At 57.1% G+C, this 16,752-nt stretch overlaps 1 protein-coding gene across 2 annotated transcripts in view; it reads right to left on the bottom strand.

Moving 5' to 3' along the window:
- SFXN5 (sideroflexin 5) overlaps positions 1–15,704 on the bottom strand; it is a 117,913-nt gene extending 102,209 nt beyond the window's left edge. For both annotated transcript variants that reach the window (XM_075420233.1, XM_075420232.1), the window contains exon 1: positions 15,599–15,704. In XM_075420233.1, the coding sequence (XP_075276348.1) occupies positions 15,599–15,655 (57 nt within the window). In that variant the 5' untranslated portion in view covers positions 15,656–15,704. The remainder of the gene's footprint in view (positions 1–15,598) is intronic.
- Positions 15,705–16,752: the final 1,048 nt, after the last annotated feature.

The raw sequence follows: 16,752 nt of genomic DNA on the forward strand, positions 1-16,752 counted from the left end.
CCAGACACCGGCGAGGGCGGACGGACCCGGGGCAGCCCGGCCCAGCGGCTGCTCGCTCTCCCGTGGCTTCTCCCCAGCAGAATTTGCACCGGGGATTCGGAGCCCAGCGCGGATACGGAAAGGACACAGGGCACTGACCTCCGGGTGCTCATGGATCTCGGGACCCCTTTGCCCTGGGTGCTCTCCAGCCACGGGCGGGTAAACCTCCTTCTCTGTAACGCAGAAGCGTGCTATGAATAAAGGACTGGAGCACGGACACAGCAGCGAGAGCGGCATTTAATCACAGCTCAGTGTCATTTTACGAAACGTTCTGGTTCTTCTCTGCTGAAAACATCAAGAGAGAGCAGTGATACTGCCTGGTTGCTCCGGCAGAAACCCCCTCTCCAAGGGCGGGTTCCAGCATCGCTGCCGGCCACCACCTCGCGCTGCAGCACCCCGTCCTCAGCCGCTTCACAGAATCACAGAATAGTAGGGGTTGGAAGGGACCTCTGTGGGTCACCCAGTCCAAACCCCCTGTCGAAGCAGGGTCACCTACAGCAGGCTGCACAGACCTTGTCCAGGCGGGTCTGGAATATCTCCAGAGAAGGAGACTCCACAACCTCCCTGGGCAGCCTGTTCCAGGGCTCCGTCACCCTCAGAGGGAAGAAGTTCTTCCTCATGTTCAGACGGAAAACAGAGAGCTTGCCAAGCTCTCTGCTGTTGCTTTCCCATGTTCTGCTCTCAAAAAAGAAAACCCCACAACCAAACAGAACAGCTTCACACAACTTCAGAAAAAAAGCCCAGTGGTTTTTAATTAGCATTGATTTAATTAACACTAATTCTGGTGCTTTCTAGCTTCTCCAAGCCCGAAGTTCTGCTGCCTCGCTGTTATATTGCGACACGAAGATCTCCGCAGACGCCGCTGTCCTCCACACCCCGACGGCCCGGTGCCCGCCAGCGGCGCGGGGAGCGGCGTGACTAACGCCTGACTCACGCCGTCCCCCGTCACGTTCTCCCGAGCGCTCCCACGTCCCCACGTCCCTCTCCCACTGCCCGTCCTTCTGCACTTGCTCGGTGCCGAACAGCAAGGAGAGAATTCGGAGCAGCTGTAAGCACGCAGCTTAAACAAGAACAGAAGGGGGGGGGGATTTTTAAATTTAAGAGACCTCGACTTCTCCACTGCCTTGCTCATCGTGATATGCATTGCACGGTGAGAAAAACAACATTAAATAGAGCATCCGTATTTTACACCCACTTTACAAAGGTGTAAGTGACAGTACAAGGCACAAGGAAGGGGGAATGAGACCAGAAGATCAAATGTGCATCACCTAAATGTGATTTTAGAAGGATAGACATAAATTTCCAAAGCTGCTGAGGCTCTCAGGAGGCCGGTCCCGTAGCCCAGGGTCATTGCTTGGCTCAGCACTGGCCTCCTGCTCTGATCCTTGCCTGGCGCAACCTCAGCGACGCCCAGCTAAGGACATGTTCCAGCAGCTCAAACCCAACCTGATGCAATCCCATTCCCACGTCCCTCCTCCTCCTCCTCCTCTGCTGCCCTGTGCCTGCGCTGACGCTCACCCGCTGATCACAGAATCACAGAATGGTCGGGGTTGGAAGGGACCTCTGTGGGTCACCCAGCCCAACCCCCTGCCCAAGCAGGGTCACCCAGAGCAGGCTGCACAGCACCGCGGCCAGGTGGGGCTGGAATATCTCCAGAGAAGGAGACTCCACAGCCTCCCTGGGCAGCCTGGGCCAGGGCTCCGGCACCCTCAGAGAGAAGAAGTTCTTCCTCATCTTCAGCTGGAGCTTCCTCGGCTTCAGTTTGTGCCTGTTGCCCCTTGTCCTGTCGCTGGGCACCACTGCAAAGAGTCTGGCCCCGTCCTCCTGACCCCCACCCTGCAGATATTTAGAGGCATTTCGAAGGTCCCCTCTCAGCCTTCTCTTCTCCAGGCTGAACAAGCCCATCTCCCTCAGCCTTTCCTCGTAGGAGAGATGCTCCAGTCCCCTCCTCATCCTCGCAGTCCTGCGCTGGACTCTCTCCAGTAGCTCCTCATCTTTCTTGAACTGGGGAGCCCAGCACTGGACACAGGACTCCAGATGGGGCCTCCCCAGGGCAGAGCAGAGGGGGAGGAGAACCTCCCTCGCCCTGCTGCCCACACTCCTCCTAATGCACCCCAGGATCCCATTGGCTTTCTTGGCACCCAGGGCACGCTGCTGGCTCATGGTCAACCTGTCATCCACCAGGACACCCAGATGTGAAGAGAAAGATGGAAGAGATCTGTTCTATGAGCCTTTCACCTCTTTTCCCACACTCAGTTTTCATATTGTCCCTTCTGAGATCCGGGAGCTGGGAGTGCCAGAAGTCTCACCCTCCAAGCAGGGATTCGTCTGCAGGTGGTGGCATTGCCTGAACCCGTTCGTTCTGTGGTCAGACAAGTCCCAGGGCAAGGGCTGGACCAGTCAAGCGCGGTCAGGACAACAGCTCTGACTCCGGCACCCACAGAGCTGCACAGTAATGTCCAGAGAGAAAAAAAGAAGAAAATAAAAAGCTGTTTCTACCATCCAGAGCTGCTGACCATTCCTTCAAACGCTTATGGCCAACGTTCGTATCTTTAAGCTCACGTACACACAAACCCAGCCAGAAACGCTGCAACCCAGTAAGGGAACAAGTACTTTTCCAGTCTCATGAAACTTTAAAGACCACAGAATCATGGCATGGTTTGGGTTGGAAGGGACCTTTAGAGGCCATCTAGTCCAAGCCCCTGCCATGAGCAGGGACATCTTCAATTGGATCAGGTTGCTCAGAGACCCATCCAACCTGGCCTGGAATGTTTCCAGGGATGGGGCATCGATCACCTCTCTGGGCAACCTGAAGCTGTAAGGAATTTCTTCCTTATATTCAGTCTAAATCTCCCCTCTTTGCGTTTAAAATCATCACCCCTTGTCCTATCGCTACAGCCCTTGCTGAAAAGTTTGTCCCCATGTATGGAAAGATCAGATCTGCATGAAAAAGTCTTGGGGCTTTCTGAAGGCTTTCTCCAAGAAGCAACATGGATTTATCCTCCTAGCCTTCTTCCTCGGGGAAAAAAAATAGTCTGAATATACAGGTTAGGTTAGGAACCAAAAAAATTAACACAGACAAGCAGCAGGCACCGGGCTATGAGCTTGCTAGGAGATGATGGCCAAAGCGTCAGAGACCATGAGGCGCTTCATGGTGCAAGGGCACCTAGGGCCAACTGTGTGTCTGCCAGTAGATGCGACTATTTGAGTGCTTCTTCCTTCATTCCCAGTTCTAAAAACATAAAGAAATTATCCTCTTGCTACCGCTACTTCAAAGAAAGGATAAGGGGAGGGCAGATGTACTTCTTCCCTAGGCTGAACCACCAGGCAGAAGCCGGGTCTCAGGCCCATCTCTGACCATCAGGGACACACGCAGCGACCAGGCGAGGAGAGCCGAGCTCGAGCCCGTCCTCCTTCCCCGAAGGCAGGCAGCAAGACCCAACTTGTCAGCTGCGGTATCCATAGAACCATAGAGTGGTAAGGGTTGGGAGGGACCTTAAAGACCATCTGGTTCCAACCCCCCTGCCATGAGCAGGGACATCTTCCACCAAACCAGGGTGCTCAGAGCTCCATCCAACCTGGCCTTGAACCCTGCCAGGGAGGGGGCAGCCACAGCTTCTCTGGGCAGCCTGGGCCAGGGCCTCACCACCCTCATGGAGAGGAGAAGAATTTCTTCCTAATCTCTAATCTAAATCTGCCCTCTTTTAGTTTAGAGCCGTTCCCCCTTGTCCTATCACTACACACCCTTGTGCAAAGTCCCTCTCCACCCTTCCACTTTCTTCCTGCATTACCACGAGCTCTCGAAAACGCAGTGACACAAACGTGCTCTTCCCTGTTGCTCTTACGAGCTGCCTGGAAGTGAAAAACCCCCCTTAGAAGTCTCCCATGCAGGGGTTTCTGCTGCTCAACCACAGCCCCACCTTTCTAGCAGCAGGGCCAGCGTCACCCTGAGGTTCAGTCTCCGTCCCGGCGACTGAAGGAAGGCAAAGTCTGCCCGCTCCCTTTCCCAGAGCCCAAGAAACCGGCTGAGCTGCGGCCCCGTGCCAGCGAGTTATCCTTGAACGCATCTCGGGCGGCTCAACGTCCTCCATCACCACCACAGGACAGCGCAGCAGAAGACAAGCCATGAAAAAACTTCTCGCTCCGCTGCCTCCAGTCCACGTTTCTTCCAACAAGGCAAATTCATTAAACCTCATTCACTCCCACGTCCAGGCCAAGAGTCTAACGAGCTGCTTTGTTAATCAAGCAACCGGGGGGGGGGGAAAAAATTCTAATTGGTAAAAAAATCACTTTCCCCATCCCGCTTCTCCCCCTCGTGCGCACGCAAGCCGGGCTCTCTTAGCGATTGAAACACCCAGGGGAAAAGGAGCAGATCAAGCTCAGGCTGGGACGGGGGAGAGCAACACGAAAGCGAGAGGAGTGGCAGGGTGGGATGGGTGGAAATCCCCAGTTCCACATCAAAAACATCTCGAAGTCAGTTCACGGGGCCGTACCTTGTTCCAGGAAACAAACAAAAAAACAGGTCAAAAAAAATTAGAGGAGTATGAGTTTGAACAAGTTTGGGATTTTTTTTAAAACTCTGATGAACGAGAACCTCATTTCCCACAAGAAAAGCTCTCTCTGTGGTCGGAGAACCACACGAAACAGAACGGAAGCCACACCGAGAGCGGAGCTGTCTTCCCGAGGCTGCACCCAGACATCACCACGGCGTGTCTGGCTGCTCAGCCCGCCCCAGCAGCAGCGAGCTCAGCACGACCGCACAGCCCCTGAGCACAAAATACCCGATGTTTGTACTGCCATCCAGCCACAAGAATTCATTTTTTTCCTTTTCAGATGACTGGTGGACGAGAAGCTCAACATGAGCCGGCGATGTGCGCTGGCAGCCCAGAAAGCCACCCGTACCCTGGGCTGCACCAAGAGCAGCGTGGGCAGCAGGGCCAGGGAGGGGGTTCTGCCCCTTGACTCCGCTCTCCTCAGACCCCACCTGGAGTCCTGCGTCCAGCTCTGGAGTCCCCAACATAGGAAGGACATGGATGGGTTGGAACAGGGCCAGAGGAGGCCATGGAGATGATCCGAGGGCTGGAGCACCTCTCCTGCAAGGACAGGCTGAGGGAGCTGGGGCTGTTCAGCCTGGAGAAGAGAAGGCTCCGGGGTGACCTTAGAGCAGTTGCCAGTACCTGGAGGGGCCGACAGGAAGGATGGAGAGGGGCTTTTCACAAGGGTGTGTAGTGATAGGGCAAGGGGGAATGGCTCTAAACTAACAGAGGGCAGATTTAGATGAGATATTGGGAAGAAATTCTTCCCCAGGAGAGTGGTGAAACCCTGGCCCAGGCTGCCCAGAGAAGCTGTGGCTGCCCCCTCCCTGGCAGGGTTCAAGGCCAGGTTGGATGGAGCTCTGAGCACCCTGGTCTGGTGGAAGATGTCCCTGCTCATGGCAGGGGGGTTGGAACCAGATGATCTTTAAGGTCCCTTCCAACCCAAACCATGCTATGATTCTATTCTATGATTCTATGACTACGGAAAGCTGCTTGGCTGGTAGACCTCGCCGGTCGCCTTTCCGTCACCCAGGTCAGTTCCCTGCTTTGCCTGTCTAGAAGCCATCAGCTTATTTTTTTTTTAATTAATGTAAAGATTATTATTTGTTTTCACACAGTTGCATGCAAAACAAAAGGAAAAAAAAAAACCCAAATCCTAATAATTTGGAAATTTAGGGGCAAATCCAACCAGATCCAGCTGCTGCAGCTCAGCAGCAACTCCAGACGCCTCTGTGAGCGCCGTCACAACGCCGAACTCACAGAGCAGGGCAGGATTTTGCTCCCCAATCCCAATTCAAATACTGAAAATACCAAGTTTCTACAGGGTAAGCAGGAACTCAATAGCCAAAACACAACAGTTTTGCATGCTGACCACAGAGAAGCCTTCAAGAAGGGTTTCTTTGGCTCTAATCAACTAAAAAAATTGGTTCCCACCGCAGGGCTAGGAGGACTCAGCCCCGAGCCCCCCTGCACACCTCTGCTTCCATTCCCCCGCTGACATTTCGCGCTCCTCGGGCTTCACCGAGCACCGCCACGCTTCGCCCCACAGCAGCGTCGTGTTTAACGGCGAATAAATGCGATGAGACCCAAATAAATAAAACCATAACGAAATTCTTTCAGCTGAAAAGCCACTCAACTCCCAGCTCATTTTCCAGCACCAGATGAATCCATCGCGTGTTACCGGTTGCCTTCGCTGCACTCGAAAGCACCGGGGAGAGCCAAGTAACGGGCAGGCACTGACCTGACCTTCTCCCTTTTCCTCCAGGACCTTTCGGCTCTGCCAAGGGGAACGGAGCAGCCCCTGTAAAGCAGCTAATTTAGCACTGGTCGAAGAAATCAACGCAGGAACGCGTTACAGAGATATTTTCCTTATTCCTCACTCTCTATCACCAACCAAAAGCTGTTTAAAATTTGGTGTTAATCTAGATCAGACCAGATGCTGCCATATCATACTGGGGTGTTCACACCAAAGACCCTCAGCCTCGGGAAAACAAGCGACTGGCCGCAGATACAGCACAATAGTGCATTTTCTAGGTTTTATATTTTTTTCCATAACTGCCCGAAGTTCGGCCACTGTTAACCAGCGTCCGCTCCCCTGGGTTACGGCTGCTTTATTTTTTCAGCTCTGTTAGTTAGCGGGCTTTAGGACACACGGAGCAGACTGTATATAATAATATATAATACCTAACAGAATTATCTCCGCAAAACAGTGCTAAAAGGCACTACTGGGCAAGCAGGGAGAGGCCAGGCATTGCGGCAAGCACTTGCCCGCGGTCCAGACTGTAAATCTTTGTACTGTAAATCCTTGTACTGTAAATCCTTGTACTGTAAATCCTTGTACTTCGGGAGCCGCTTTCTGCAGGTCCTCACGGCAGAGCACCCTGTTATTGCCACATCTCAGGCCATCAGGGCACTGCTCAGCCCTTCTCCCGCCAGCTGCTGCCTTCTCCCAGGCTCTGGCAAGCACGTGTTCCTTCAATAATCCGTTATCACAAATTCTAAGAAGTGGGAATTTGATTTTATTCGCCTTTTAAATGCCATTTCAGTGCTAAAACAGTGTTATTCCAGCATGTCTTCTTTCGCTGTACATCATACATAGACTCATGGAATGGTTTGGGTTGGAAGGGACCTTGAAGATCATCTGGTTCCAGCCACCCTGCCATGAGCAGGGACATCTTCCACCAAACCAGGGTGCTCAGAGCTCCATCCAGCCTGGCCTTGAACCCTGCCAGGGAGGGGGCAGCCACAGCTTCTCTGGGCAGCCTGGGCCAGGGCCTCACCACCCTCCTGGGGAAGAATTTCTTCCTAATATCTCATCTAAATCTGCCCTCTTTTAGTTTAGAGCCGTTTCCCCTTGTCCCATCACAACATCCCCCGGTGAAAAGTCCCTCTCCACCCTTCCCGTACCCCCTCCAGGCACCGGCAGGCTGCTATCAACATGAACTGCTTTCTTTTCCCACAACTCCTCCCAACCCTTTCTCCATCATTCCATGTCCACTATCCCGGGGAAAGCAAGGTATTTCCACCTCCCTGCAAGGGTTGAACGGGACACGCCAACGCTGCGTCCACCCAACAAGCCAGCAGTTGTCAGGACAAGCGAAGGGGACGAGAGGATGGAGCCCCGGGCACGGCTCAGCCGACCAGCACAGCAGCAGCCCTTGAACCCAGATCCGAGCGAGAACTCAGGACGGTTCACAGAATCACAGAACCACAGAATAGTAGGGGTTGGAAGGGACCTCTGTGGGTCATCTAGTCCAACCCCCCTGCCCAAGCAGGGTCACCCAGAGCAGGCTGCACAGCACCGCGGCCAGGCGGGGCTGGAATATCTCCAGAGAAGGAGACTCCACAGCCTCCCTGGGCAGCCTGGGCCAGGGCTCCGGCACCCTCCGAGGGAAGAAGTTCTTCCTCATCTTCAGCTGGAGCTTCCTCTGCTTCAGTTTGTGCCCATTGCCCCTTGTCCTGTCACTGGGCACCACTGAAAAGAGCTTGGCCCCATCCTCCTGACCCCCACCCTGCAGATATTTGTAGACATTTATAAGGTCCCCTCGCAGCCTTCTCTTCTTCAGGCTGAACAAGCCCAGCTCCCTCAACCTCTCCTCGTAGGGGAGATGCTCCAGTCCCCTCACCATCCTCGTAGCCCTTCCTTTCCAACAGGATCATTTCCAGCTCCGGCCATCACACCCACGCAAGGGCTGGAGCTTGCCAAACACCCAGAAGTTGGACCTTCACCTCCCAGATACCCACCCGTGGTCTTTTCCGCCATTTTATTCCTGTAACATCTGTTGTAGTAAACAGCTATCGGGGGGGGGAAAAAAAACCTAAATAACACAAATTTCCTGTGATTAATCGCGGCTATTTTGGGACCGCTTCTCAGCAGCCTGCAAGCAAGATGAGGTTCTGCAGCGCGGCTGGGAATATTAATTCCCTCCCGTGGCACGGCAGCGTGGCACAGCTCCGGCGCGTCTGGCCGTGCCAGACCCAGGTGGCCCCAAGAGAAGAACCAGGAGGAAACTTCTCCTTGCAGGCTCCAGAAATGTGGAGCAGGGCAGTGAGAGACAGGTGAGTGACCATCAGCAGGCACTTGTTTGCACCTTAGACTGGGCGAGTATTCCTTGAAATCGGACGCTGGGCAGCCCTGGGAAGAACGGGAGATGTGCACAGCTTCACCATTTTAATTACAGTGTGATTTTTTTTAGAAGAATTTAATTAAGCAAAAGCAAAAGGCACGTAGACTTGGGTTTGGGTTTTTTTTCGAGCTAAAAAATCAGGCTTATGTCAGCTTTACATTAATTAGGAGGAGATTTAAGCTAAACCAAACAAAATTTAGAAAATTCACAGAATCCCAGAATGTTGGGGGTTGGCAGGGACCTCTGGGGGTCACCCAGCCCAACCCCCTGCCCAAGCAGGGTCACCCAGAGCAGGGGGCACAGCACCGCGGCCAGGTGGGTCTGGAATATCTCCAGAGAAGGAGACTCCACAGCCTCCCTGGGCAGCCTGGGCCAGGGCTCCGTCACCCTCAGAGGGAAGAAGTTCTTCCTCGTGTTCAGGTGGAACCTCCTAGGCTTCAGTGGAGTAGTAGGGGTTTACGTCTTGTAGCACAAACAAAACTCCCTGTTTAAAATCCATCCCTGCCTGCTTGAGATGTAAAAAAGCCAACGGACGGGTTCTTTGGCAGGTTCTGCGAAGCCAACAGCTGAACACCAAACCCAAAGGTGGCTGTATTTCCTCTTCTCCTCTCCAATTCAGCTTTTGGCATGTGTTTGCAGGACCCAACCGATGGCACAGGATAAACGGGGTCAGCCCCTCTCCAGGGCTGAGCAAGCGCCGTTTGGCGACGGCAAACACCGCTTCGCACACGCCAACCTCATCTCCAGCAGCTCACAGGCGCTGGGCTGGACCTGGCCACACACCAGAACTGCAGCAGATGTGAACCAACCTTCAACACCCTTCCACCACCTTTTGTGAGAATCCCTGCTCTATACTGTCGACCCTTCAGGAGAGAGGAGTTTCACTCGCTTTTTTAAGTGGAAAACAGCATTCCATGGAGCAGCATGAGTGGAAACCTCTGCGTTAACGTTACGCTGTCACGATACAGCCCCGGGTCCTCCCGCTGCCCGCAGCGGGGCTTTCGGCAGTCGGTACGGAAGCAGCGAGCCATTAAGCTCCCGAGAGACGTTGTCTAATTAACAGCGTCTTTATCAGGGCGTTATTGCAAGGGTTATCTTGGACACGGGAGGCACGTGGACTAGATGACCCACAGAGGTCCCTTCCAACCCCGAACATTCTGTGGTTGTGCTTTAAACTCACCGGATTAAGGTACACGAAGAGCAGGCAACAACGATTTTTAGCACTGGTGTCCTTGTAAGCCATTTCTGAGCTTAGCACCTGTGGAGCTCCAACGTTTGCAGTCTCTGCAAGGTCAAGCTCTGACAACAGCACGTCTCGAACGACGCTGCTAATATCGCCGTCACGGGAACGGCACGTGTGCCCAACGGAATGAAACATCCCAAGCACATCGTGTACTCCACGATCGTACGTACACGCCGAGCTGTTCGAGGGATAAAAGACGTTCACCGCTCTGGTTTGGGTTTATTCCCCTTTATTTCCCTCTCCTCCCCCTCAAGGACCAAAGATCTGCGACTTCATTTTTTTATTATGATTATTTCCTGCTTCGCTAAGAGGACGAGGCACGCGCAGGAGTTCTGCTTGTGGAGATGCCCATCCTCGACCTCAGCTGTGAAGGAATTCAGCTCCCTCCTTGTTGGGTTTCCCCAGTGCTCCCAGTCCTCCCGTACCAGCTGAGACAACCTCGTGTCACCTCTTAGCTGGCTGACCCCCATAAAAACCCCAGAGTTTAGCTGGTGCTATCTTCCACCTGCAGTTCACACCCCTGGTTATCGAGCAGCCGCACCCACACCTTATTTAGACCTTTGCTGGAAAGGTTTCCTCAGCTCTTACGGCAGGAAAAAAAAAATGCATTTATTTTGCCCGGGGTAAATGCCTCGGTTAGAGGCAAAGACCCTTTTTTTTTTGTGGCGTCTCCTTCTCTGGAGATATTCCAGACCTGCCGGGACAAGGTCCTCTACAGCCTGCTCTGGGTGACCCTGCTTGGGCAGGGGGTTGGACTGGGGGACCCACAGAGGTCCCTGCCAACCCCGACCATGCTGGGATTCTGTGATTCTGTGACCCCAGAGCACTGGGAACGCGCCCTGGCTCTAGAAAGGGGAGCACTTGGCAAATCCTTTAAAAAAAATAAACTAAAAAAAAAAAAAAAACAAAACAAAAAAAACCAACCAAAAAAACAAATAAAACAGGAGTATGCCTGACAAATTAGAACATTTCATCAGAAAATGAAGCCCTTATCACGCATTCTCCAGCCGAACGTCCTCATTTCTCCTTCTGCCTAAAAATAGCCTGTTTCCATTGGGAGGCAGAGGCTCTTCCCAGCCAAGAAACCAAAAAAAAGGTGACTCCACAGAACGCCGCTCGCCCAAAGATCACGAAAAGCGAGCGAACTGCAGAGCCAGGGGTGGGAAATGGGGAACTGAACAACGTCCAGCGGTGCTGCTGCGGAGGGACATCTCCCGCCCGCTGTCCCCAATTCACAGAATCACAGAATCACAGAATAGTAGGGGTTGGCAGGGACCTCTGTGGGTCCCCCAGTCCAACCCCCTGCCCAAGCAGGGTCACCCAGAGCAGGCTGCACAGGATCTTGTCCAGGCGGGTCTTGAATATCTCCAGAGAAGGAGACTCCACAGCCTCCCTGGGCAGCCTGGGCCAGGGCTCCGTCACCCTCAGAGGGAAGAAGTTCTTCCTCATCTTCAGACGGAACTTCCTGTGCTTCAGTTTGTGCCCGTTGCCCCTTGTCCTGTCACTGGGCACCACTGAAATTCGGCTCAGCCTCGTCCTGCGGGCTCTGGGTCGCGGCCAGGGAAGGAAACCACCGCGTCTCCTCTGAACCAAAGCCCCAGGCAGGTTCCTAACACACAACTTTTCCTTGTTTTTCCCCCCCACGGGGACACAGATGCTTAGCGCAGCTCCCTGCATCTCTCCCAGCCCCAGTTTTGGGCAAATCTCCCCTAAAATAACCCCAGACCTGCGTTTCAGAGGAGAAGCAAACGCTGTCAGCACGCGGGGCTCCGTCCAGAACTTAAACAACCACCCGACGCGCCACTAATCCTTCCCAAAACAAGCAAGGCATCCTTTGTCAGCCGGACCGCTAAAGCCGAGATCTTCGAAACGGATAAAACCCTGCCACAGGGCCACCGAAAGCACGGGAACGGCAGCGAGCTGCGGGGGAAACGCGCTGAACCGCTGACAGAAAAGGACGGTGGGGTTCGAGTTCGGCCGATCCCTCGGGCTCTCGTCGGCGTTCTTCCCCGGCACCACCCCGCAGTCCCGGAGACTGAAGTTTGGTGGCAAATACAGAATCACAGAATCACAGAATGGTTGGGGTTGGCAGGGACCTCTGTGGGTCACCCAGCCCAACCCCCTGCCCAAGCAGGGTCACCCAGAGCAGGCTGCACAGCACCGCGGCCAGGCGGGGCTGGAATATCTCCAGAGAAGGAGACTCCACAGCCTCCCTGGGCAGCCTGGGCCAGGGCTCCGTCACCCTCAGAGGGAAGAAGTTCTTCCTCATCTTCAGCTGGAGCTTCCTCTGCTTCAGTTTGTGCCCGTTGCCCCTTGTCCTGTCGCTGGGCACCACTGGAAAGAGTCTGGCCCCATCCTCCTGACCCCCACCCTACAGATATTTAGAGGCATTTCGAAGGTCCCCTCTCAGCCTTCTCTTCTCCAGGCTGAACAAGCCCAGCTCCCTCAGCCTCTCCTCGTAGGAGAGATGCTCCAGTCCCCTCCTCATCCTTGCAGCCCTGCGCTGGACTCTCTCCAGTAGCTCCTCATCTTTCTTGAACTGGGGAGCCCAGCACTGGACACAGCACTGCAGATGGGGCCTCCCCAGGGCAGGGCAGAGGGGGAGGAGAACCTCCCTCGCCCTGCTGGCCACACTCCTCCTCATGCACCCCAGGATCCCATTGGCCTTCTTGGCAGCCAGGGCACACTGCTGGCTCAGGGTCACCCTGTCGTCCCCCAGCACTCCCAGTCCCTCTCCGCAGAGCTGCTCTCCAGCAGGTCCGCCCCAGCCTGTACTGGTGCCTGGGGTTTTTCCTCCCCAGGTGCAGGACCCTGCCCTTGCCCTGGTTGAACCTCATCAGGTTCCTCTCTGCCCAACTCTCCAGCCTGTCCAGGTCTCTCTGGATGGCAGCCCAGCCTGCCGGTGTATCCAGCACTCCTCCCAGTTTGGTGTCATCAGCAAACTGGCTGAGGGTGCACTCGAACTCTTCATCCAGGTTGTTGATGAAGGTGGAGATGAGGGAAATAACAAATAAATGGCTGTAAGTGTCTGACCCCGGGGTGAGGGGGCTCGGCTCTGCCGCGTCGCGCGATGGGAGCGGGCACGTGGCTGCAGCGCCGGTGGGGGAGGCTGCTGCGAGCCAACCCGAGCAGAGCCGAGCAGCAGAAACACTCGAGCGTCGCTCCCTCTGTGCCCCACAACGCCGCCGGAGCCCAGACCGGGCTGTCCAGCCATGCCTCACACGTGGGCAGACTGGGAGAAAGGAGGGGAGCGCGGGGCGAGAGCCGGCCCCACGACCCATCCACCCACTCCCGCTGCTTTGCGGAAGATTTTACAGGAAAGGCGTAAAATCGCTACAGGAGGGAAAGGGAATGATTTTCAAAGCACGGTGTGGCCCTCCAGCACAGCACCCCTCAACCATCCAGCCCCAGGGCGCTTTCGCCGAAGGGGAACCCTCACCCGAATCCGGGCTGGGGTGTAAACGCACCGGGCTCGTCTCCCGGGAGCGGCAGCGAGGACGTCTGGGCTCGAACGCGCACGCGATCATTAACATCCTGCCATACCCCTCGAAACATTTTCTAAATGTTGCTACAAGTGACAGTCGCTCCTTAATGAACAGAACGCACCGATTCTGTGCCTGACTCGCTGCCAAGTGTGCCTCGAATCATCTGTGGTGTCTAGAAGGGAGTAGCGTCTCCTCCTCCTCCTCCTCTCCTTATTAAAAAGCTCCGTCTCCCCAGCCTGAGCATCCCTCGGCTCACGCAGCCGAGCAGGCTCCCGGCGCAGGGAAGTCACCCCTGCCTTGCCGCGGGGGATCCGCAGCTCCGAGATCTCCTGGTGAGAGCAGGGATCAGGCGGCGAGGGAAGAGGCCCGTAGATCCACCACCCCAGAGCCGGCCTCCCCCGGGGGGAAACCGGCAACCGGACTCCTCGGCAGCCCAAACGGGTGGCGGCCGTCAAGCCAAGCTCTGCGAGCTGCAATTAGCGAGTCAGATGGTTGGCAAGTAGCGGCCCCGTGCAGATTTCGTGTGGATGGTGAGAACAGAGTCTCCTTGGAGATTGCCCCGGTAGTGGGGGGGGGGGGGAAACGGGACACCTACTAATGAGTAGACTCACAAAATACCAGCATGGCAGGGGTTGGAAGGGCCCTCTGTGGGTCACCCAGCCCAACCCCCTGCCCAAGCAGGGTCACCCACAGCAGGCTGCACAGCACCGCGGCCAGGCGGGGCTGGAATATCTCCAGAGAAGGAGACTCCACAGCCTCCCTGGGCAGCCTGGGCCAGGGCTCCGTCACCCTCAGAGGGAAGAAGTTCTTCCTCATCTTCAGCTGGAGCTTCCTCTGCTTCAGTTTGTGCCCGTTGCCCTCCTGCTACTCCTTCTCGATTTGGCAATGGCAATGGCTCCTTCCTCTGCAGAGGGGTCTTACCCAGCTCAACAGGAGGAGGCTTTACGGACTTTGCCTGCCGTACCAGAAGCCTGACGTGGCTCCACGAGAACGAAGCGCGGTCTTTTTTATCTGCAGGGTGGGGGTCAGGAGGACGGGGCCAGACTCTTTCCAGTGGTGCCCAGCGACAGGACAAGGGGCAACGGGCACAAACTGAAGCAGAGGAAGCTCCAGCTGAAGATGAGGAAGAACTTCTTCCCTCTGAGGGTGACGGAGCCCTGGCCCAGGCTGCCCAGGGAGGCTGTGGAGTCTCCTTCTCTGGAGATATTCCAGACCCGCCTGGACGCGGTGCTGTGCAGCCTGCTCTGGGTGACCCTGCTTGGGCAGGGGGTTGGACTGGGGGACCCCAGAGGTCCCTGCCAGCCCCGGCCATGCTGGGATTCTGGGATTCGCCAGCCATGCCGTAGCGGGGACGAGCCGCCCTCGCCCCTGCAGCCGCTCCGCTCGCCCGGGGATGGCTGCCAGGGCCGCAGGCCCGTCCTCGCCGCTCGCCAGCAGCCGGGTACCGGGGACGGGGCAGCTCTGCCGCCCGGGCGCCGCCTTCCTCACCTTGCCCCACGCCATGTTTCCTCAGCGGCCACCTCAGAGGCCCCACACGAGGCCACTTGGCCAGCGCCAGCCCAGCCACCACCACGCCGAGCCCGCAGCACGGGCGGCCCGTTCTGAGGCGGCCCCGGCCCGGTCCCCATCAAGAACCGCTCCCAGCCCAAGCCCTTGGCCCTGCAGGCCCAGCTCCCTCCCGGCGCTGCCCCACGCTTCCCCGCACCCTTGGGCCGGCCGGCACCCACGCTGCGACAGGGCCCAGCCCTCGCACCGTCCCACCGGAGGGGGAACGACGAGGCCGCGCCGTGCGCTGTCACCCGGGACCTCCGCCCAGCGTCGCTGCCCTGGGCGGCGGCCCCGGGGCTCGAACCCGCGACCCTCCCTGCCTGTTCCCGCACCCCCCCCCCGAGCCACAGGGGCACGGCGCTACGCGCCAATCACCGCCCGCCGCGGGAGCCGCCCCGGGGCTGGGGGCGGCGGCTCTGACTGGCAGCCCCGCGGCCCAACGGCGGGGGGGCCGCGCACCAATCAGCGCGCCGCCCTGCAGGGGGGCGGGGAAAAGAGGAGTGGGGGGTCTCTCCTCCCGGGGTGGGGGGGGGAACACGACGCCGCGCTGTGCTGCGGCGGGGGAATCAGTTCTCGCCGCCGCCTCTCCACGTTTCCCCCCCCCCCGTCCGGCGGTGGTACCTGCTCGAAGCGGGGCTTTCCCAGCCGGAACGGGGGATAGTCCGCCGGGTCCGCCATCCCCGTCCGAGCGCCGCAAGCGCCACTTTAAACAGCCTCCCCCGCCGCCGGGCCCGCCCCGTGCGGCGCCGCCGCGCTGATTGGCCGCGGCCCACCCGCAGCTGCCGCGCGGCACGCCGGGAAATGGAGTCCGCCGGGCGGGGTGGGGGCGTTGCGGGGCAGCGTGGGAAATAGAGTCCGCGGCGGCGCGGGGCACGACGGGAAGCGGGGTTTGGCGGGAACGAGGGGGGGGAGCTGTGAGGGGGCCGGGGTGGGGTCCCCCCCGGTGGGGCAGTTCGAGGAGCAGCTGGGGAGAGCCCAGCCTGCGAGGATGAGGAGGGGACGGGAGCATCTCTCCTACGAGGAGATCCTCCTACCTGATGGGGTTCAGCCAGGGCAAGGGCAGGGTCCTGCGCCTGGGGAGGAACAACCCCAGGCACCAGGACAGGCTGGGGTGGAGCTGCTGGAGAGCAGCTCTGCGGAGAGGGACTGGGAGTGCTGGGGGACGACAGGGTGACCATGAGCCAGCAGCGTGCCCTGGGTGCCAAGAAGGCCGATGGGATCCTGGGGTGCATCAGGAGGAGTGTGGGCAGCAGGGCGAGGGAGGTTCTCCTCCCCCTCTGCTCTGCCCTGGGGAGGCCCCATCTGGAGTCCTGTGTCCAGTTCTGGGCTCCCCAGTTCAAGAAAGATGAGGAGCTACTGGAGAGAGTCCAGCGGAGGGCTATGAGGATGAGGAGGGGACTGGAGCATCTCTGCTACGAGGAGAGGCTGAGGGAGCTGGGCTTGTTCAGCCTGGAGAAGAGAAGGCTGAGAGGGGACCTTCGAAATGCCTCCAAATATCTGCAGGGTGGGTGTCAGGAGGACGGGGCCAGACTCTTTCCAGTGGTGCCCAGCGACAGGACAAGGGGCAACGGGCACAAACTGAAGCAGAGGAAGCTCCAGCTGAAGATGAGGAAGAACTTCTTCATCTGAGGGTGACGGAGCTGACAACTGTGCATGTAACAAATGCACCGTGTAGGGGATGTTATCAGGTCAGGGGGTCAGAACCATTGCACAGCCACAAGAAGCCTTGGTTCTTTGTGAATCATTGGGACGGGTGCAAGACAAGGGACTCCTGA

The sequence above is a fragment of the Opisthocomus hoazin genome, chromosome 5 (assembly GCF_030867145.1).
Source record: "Opisthocomus hoazin isolate bOpiHoa1 chromosome 5, bOpiHoa1.hap1, whole genome shotgun sequence".
NCBI classification, from domain to species: domain Eukaryota; kingdom Metazoa; phylum Chordata; class Aves; order Opisthocomiformes; family Opisthocomidae; genus Opisthocomus; species Opisthocomus hoazin.